General features: G+C 41.4%; 1 protein-coding gene across 10 annotated transcripts in view; it reads left to right on the top strand.

Annotated features, from left to right (window-relative positions):
• Positions 1 to 528: 528 nt before the first annotated feature.
• Positions 529 to 6,000, top strand: part of LOC106610160 (attractin) — a 210,059-nt gene continuing 204,587 nt past the window's right edge. For 9 of the 10 annotated variants that reach the window (XR_006761182.1, XM_045704612.1, XM_045704577.1 and 6 more), the window contains exon 1: positions 529 to 1,241. Coding sequence is in view for 9 of the 10 variants with exons in the window: in XM_045704612.1 (XP_045560568.1) it covers positions 982 to 1,241 (260 nt within the window). In the remaining variant the exon portion in view is untranslated. The remainder of the gene's footprint in view (positions 1,242 to 6,000) is intronic. The other variant, XM_045704708.1, reaches the window with a different exon arrangement.

The following is a 6,000-nucleotide window of genomic DNA, read 5'->3' as shown; positions in this document are numbered from 1 at the left end:
ATAGTGAGATGGTGATTCACCTACATTCTGAACTATAAAACTGGTTTGTTACCAAACTGTTCGCTGCTCTGGCACCCCAATGGTGGAACAAGCTCCCTCACGACGCCAGGACAGCGGAGTCAATCACCACCTTCTGGAGACACCTGAAACCCCACCTCTTTAAGGAATACCTGGGATAGGATAAGTAATCCTTCTAACCCCCCCCTTAAAAGCTATAGATGCACTATTGTAAAGTGGTTGTTCCACTGGATATCATAAGGTGAATGCACCAATTTGTAAGTCGCTCTGGATAAGAGCGTCTGCTAAATGACTTAAATGTAAAAATGTAAATGTGATGCTGTTTTATTGTTGTGTGCATAAAACCCTCTCAAAATGTATAGATGGAGACATTAGACTGCGATTATTACAGCAGACACATTTACAGTCAGTTTGGTTCGTGTATATTTGTAATGTGATTACTATATGTCAGGGCTGTCTGTTGATGTCTTCTGCGGGCTGACCTCTCATCATGATAGAGCGCTGTGGCTCCATGGGCTTGCAGGGCCTTTATAATGAAGAATAAACTTCGAATGCAATTCAATCAGATTCATCTGTAATTTGAGTGTACATGTATAAAGTTTAAGTATGCATTAAATCATGTGTTAGATAAAAATGATCATACATTTACTGGAACAAATTGAATTGGAATTTTAAACCCTTAATAAAATTGATGTCCTCGTTGCGCATTTCCGTGTGTGTCTGTAAACGCCCCCTGACGTCACTTCCTGATGTCAATATGCAGCTATGTTCATCGGTGGTATCATAGCCACTGGAAAAATGTGATGCAGGAATGAGATTAAAATCAGGAACAACAAGGAGATAGGAAGGAGTCGTTCTCAAATCTCCACGGAACTTGAAAACCAGTGCCGGTCGCATTCAAATCCGACCAGAAGTGGACTAGTGGTCCGGACCTGTTTCGAGCAGTAGCCATCTTTTTGGAGAATGGACGGAGCGATACGGCGTCCGGCCTGCATCCTGAGCCTGACTAGCGGGCTGGTGGAGGTCGGTGGCCGGGCCTCGATGCTCCAAACACTGCTCATTTTCTCCGCTTTCGGGCTGCTCCTTGGACTGCCGACTATCACCGAGGCGAAAGAATGCGACAAACCGTGTATGAACGGGCAATGCAACACGTCTACGGGCCACTGTGTGTGCAGCCCCGGCTGGGTCGGGGACCAATGCCAACACTGCGGAGGAAGGTTCAGGTGAGAGTCGCTGCCTACGACTTCCATTACATATCAGTCATTGGACGAAGTCCTCTTCTGTATTGGGGGAGTTTTGTTAAGAGTCCCGACGCTCTGGTCTCAACATTAATATGGAGCGAGTTCACTGCCAAAATAAATTCTAATTTCCTTCATTTTGAATTTCTATTAGCTAGGACTTTGAATTAAACATTTTTGAATTTCTAATGTACAAATGTAATCATTGAATTCATAAGTTGAACTTGTTTCATGATTTGACACTGAATTGAGTGAATATTATATTCAGTTTAAATATATATATATATATATATATATTTCAATTTAATTGAATGTTCAAATGAAATGTATATATTAAGTTGCACTATGGCAGATGGTCTGAAATCAAGTTTACAAACTATAATTCAAAGTTTAATACAGAGCCTTGAGAAAGTATTCATACCCCTTGACTTATTCCACATTTTGTGTTACAGCTTGAATTCTAAATGGATTAAATATATTATTTCTATCACTCATCTACATATAATGAGAAAGTACATTTTTTTGTTGAAAATTTAGCAAATTTATGGAAAATTAAAGACATCTCATTTACATGATGTATTGTTGTCTCTACCTTCTTTCCCTTTGTGCTGTTGTCTGTGCCCAATAATGTTTGTACCCTGTTTTGTGCTACTGCCATGTTGTGTTGCTACCATGTTGTTGTCATGTTGTGTTGCTACCATGTTGTGTTGCTACCATGTTGTGTTGCTACCATGTTGTTGTCATGTTGTGTTGCTGCCATGCTGTTGTCATGTTGTGTTGCTGCCATGCTGTGTTGTTGTCTTAGGTCTCTCTTTATGTAGTGTTGCCTTTCTTGTCGTGATGTGTGTTTTGCCCTATATTTTTATTTTTAATCCCAGCCCCCGTCCACACAGGAGGCCTTTTACCTTTTGGTAGGTCGTCATTGTAAATAAGAATTGTTCTTAACTGACTTGCCTAGTTAAATAAATAAATCGTAAGTATTCACACCTCTGAATCAATACTTTTTAGAAGCACCTTGGGCAGCGATTACAGCTGTGAGTCTTTCTAGGTACGTTTCTATGAGCTTTCCACACCTGGATTGTTCAACATTTGCCAATTTTTTTTCCCCTTCGTTTTTTCAAAATTCTTCAAGTTGGTTGTTGGTCATTGCTGGACAACCATGTTCAGTTCCTCCATAGATTTCCAAGTAGATGTTTTAGATGTTATTTTTTTCTATATATTTTTATTGGACATATGAAGAATTAGAAATCGAACAGATACATCATTTTATCCCCCTATACTTATTGAAACGCCTCCCTCCCTTTAACAACAAAAGCTGCATACATTTACAATTTCTGTAACAAATTTACAATTGAAGATAATATACATATGTACACAAAAATAAATAAAAATATCTCAACATACTATCTCTACCCTCCTGTATCCCGTTGGCCAACATTCCTGATCAATAGAGGGCAACTATTCAAAACAGGAAATGAAAGGCTGCCATCTCAAGGAAAAGTCACCAGTAGAGCCTCTCGGAGTGTATTTAATTTTTTCTAAGTGTAGAAAAGACAGATCTTTCAACCAGGATGATACAGTGGGAGGTTTGAAGGATTTCCAGTTAAGGAAGATCTGCCGGCGGGCTATAAGGGAAGCAAACGTTACAACGTCCCCTTTACTTTCAGTGAGACGAGGCAACAAAGATGGACCTCCAAATATGGCTATTAGAGGACAAGGCTGCAGGCCAAGATCTAGAATGTTGGAGTGCGTATTAAAAAAGGATGACCAATACTCAGACAGCTTTGAACACAAATAAAAACATGGCTGTGGTCTGCAGGAGTGAATGAACATCTTATCACGTGTCATTTGTGTCTGGGAGGAATTTACTACGTCTTTCTTTGGTGTAGTGAATTCTGTGCAAGACTTTGAACTGAATTAAACCTAACCGAGCACATGATGTGGCTGGAGGAGGCTTTACAGTCGTCTGTAAAGCCTCCTCCAGCCGGTCGTCTGTAAAGCCTCGTCCCGCCGGTCGTCTGTAAAGCCTCGTCCCGCCGGTCGTCTGTAAAGCCTCGTCCCGCCGGTCGTCTGTAAAGCCTCGTCCCGCCGGTCGTCTGTAAAGCCTCGTCCAGCCTGTCATCTGTAACGCCTCGTCCCGCCAGTCGTCTGTAAAGCCTCGTCCCGCCAGTCGTCTGTAAAGCCTCGTCCAGCCTGTCATCTGTAAAGTCAAGTTCAGGTTCACTACCCCAGTCTGTCTTGATTTTGTTTATTGGAGAGGGTTCAGAGGACAGCATAATGTCATATAATCTAGAAATCAGACCTTGCTGACTCCACGGGAGGGACAAAATCTCCTCGAGCATCGTCTTGGGAGGCAGTTAATGAGAGTGAACAAAGTTACGGGCTTGAAAATAGCGGAAAAGATTATAATGAGCCAGATTAGATTTAGCAACGAGATCATTAAAGCCGACAAACTTCTCATCTAAAAATACATCTTTGAAACAAACCGAACCTCTCTCACGCCACAAAACAAAAGCCTGGTGGAGTTTGGAGGGTAAAAATAGGTGGTTGATACAGATGGGGCTTAGAAGAGAAGGGACCAGAAAGTCTAACATGTTGACCAAATTATCTCCAGATCTTAAAAGTAGAGGGCATAATGGGGTTTCCAGGATACTTTGAAAGACACAAGGACAGTGTGGCACAGGCAAGTGCAGAAAGGGAGGATGATTGGCAGGACTGCACATCTTATAAGCACCAGTTGGTCCCTGGAGCATTACACCAGACCATAATCCTTTGAATATTGGCTGCCCAATTGTAAAGCAGTACATTTCGATGTGCCAATCCTCCATCTTGTCTCCTTCTTTGAAGTATTGCTCTACGTATCCTAGGTGATTTGCCTGCCCAGATAAAATGACTGATGAGCCTATCCAACTTGGTTAAAAACATTTTTTTTAAATGATTTTGGCAGAAAGATTAGAAGATGTTGAAAACGGTATAGAAACCTAAGTAAAATGTTCATTTTAACAGATTGGATTCTGCCAGCTAATGAGAGAGGCAGACTATCCCAGCATTGTAATTCTACTTTAACTCGTATGACTAGGCTTGAAAAGTTTGTTTTATGGAGGGTAGCCAGAGAGTGTGTTATATTCACACCTAAATAATAGTAGACCATCTGCATACAGTGACACTTCTTTACCAGCTCGGTGGATTACAGTAAATGATGGAGATCATTTTAAGGCCAAGGAGAGCGGTTCTATCGCACTAGAAAAAAGGAGCGGGGACATAGGACACCCTTGACGGGTCCCTCTGGAGAGGGGGAAGTATTTTGAACGTTGAGAGTTGGACGCTAGCCGTAGGAGCAGAATAGAGCAGACGTATCCATGATATGAAATTGGACCCAAAACCTAAATCTTAAAATAAATAATCCCACTCCAACTAGGCGAAAGCCTTCTCTGCATCAAGAGAAACAACAATTTCGGGGTCTGGAGAGACTATAATGTTCAAAAGCCGGCGTACATTGGAAAACAGTTGTCGCCCTTTGATAAAACCCGTTTGACCGTCAGATATGACATCCTGAAGGTTCCAACCGGCATACTAGAACCTTAGCTAATAGTTTAACATCGGCGTTCAAAAGGGAAATGGGCCGATATCCCCTACATTCCACCGGATCTTAAGTATAAGTGAGATGGAGGCTTGAGTTGGGGGGGAGACATGTGATAAGTCGGTGAACATATCTAATAATGTAATGGGGCGAGTTAATCTGAGAATTTGTTTATACAAATTGACTGGGAAGACATCAGGGCCTGGGGCCTTGTCATCAGGGCCTGGGGCCTAGCCACTTTGCATTAACTTTAGACCCTTTGTTATCTCATCTTGATGCAGAGGGTTGTCCAGAACTTTACTCATGTCCATATCAGTGGATTGGATATCCACGTTATCTCAAAAGTTGTCCATAGCCGTATTATCTGATGGGGGTTCAGCTTTGTAGAGGTTAGTTGAATTAATATTAGAGGGATCACTTGTAAGATTACGGGAAGAGTCCTGAGAGATAAGATGAGATGCTGACTGGCATTTAAGTTTGTGTGCCAATAGGCGGCTGGTCTTGTCCCCATATTCGAAGTACGTCCCCCTTGTTCATTGCAACAGAAACTCTGCTTTATCAGTGGAAAGCAGATTAAATTGAGTTTGAAGTTTCAGCCCCTCTGCGTATAATTCATGAGATGGTGAAGTTGAATATTGGCGGTCTATTTCCAGGATTGAGTCCACCAGTTCCTAACGTTTCAGTTTGCTTTGACATAATGAGCATTGTAAGAAATGATCTTTCCCTGTCATACAGCTTTGAAAGTCTCCCGAAGAAGAGAGGGGGAGGTGTCATAATTTTTATTCATTTGAATGAATACATCTATGTTGGTCGAAATAAAGGCACAAAATTCTTTGTTCGACAACAGGACGATGGATTGGTATGTTACAGGAGGGCGGGCACGTGTTTGAGGCAGAATGGCCTTGTTTTCCATGAAAACATACATAAAATGAGTTGCAAAATGAATAGGAAATATAGTCAAGATGTTGACAAGGTTATAAAAAATGATTTTTAATTGATTAATAATTGTGTTCTTCAACTTTGATTTCATCAATGAATCCTCCATTTGCAGAAATTACAGCCTTATAGCCCTTTGGCATTCTAGTTGTCAATTTGTTGAGGTAATCTTAAGAGATTTCACCCCATGCTTCCTGAAGCACCTCCCACAAGTTGGATTGGCTTGAT

Source organism: Salmo salar, chromosome ssa01, assembly GCF_905237065.1.
Source record: "Salmo salar chromosome ssa01, Ssal_v3.1, whole genome shotgun sequence".
In the NCBI taxonomy this organism is placed as follows: domain Eukaryota; kingdom Metazoa; phylum Chordata; class Actinopteri; order Salmoniformes; family Salmonidae; genus Salmo; species Salmo salar.
Note: the sequence above shows the minus strand (reverse complement) of the source record. Positions and strands in the feature narration are given on the sequence as shown.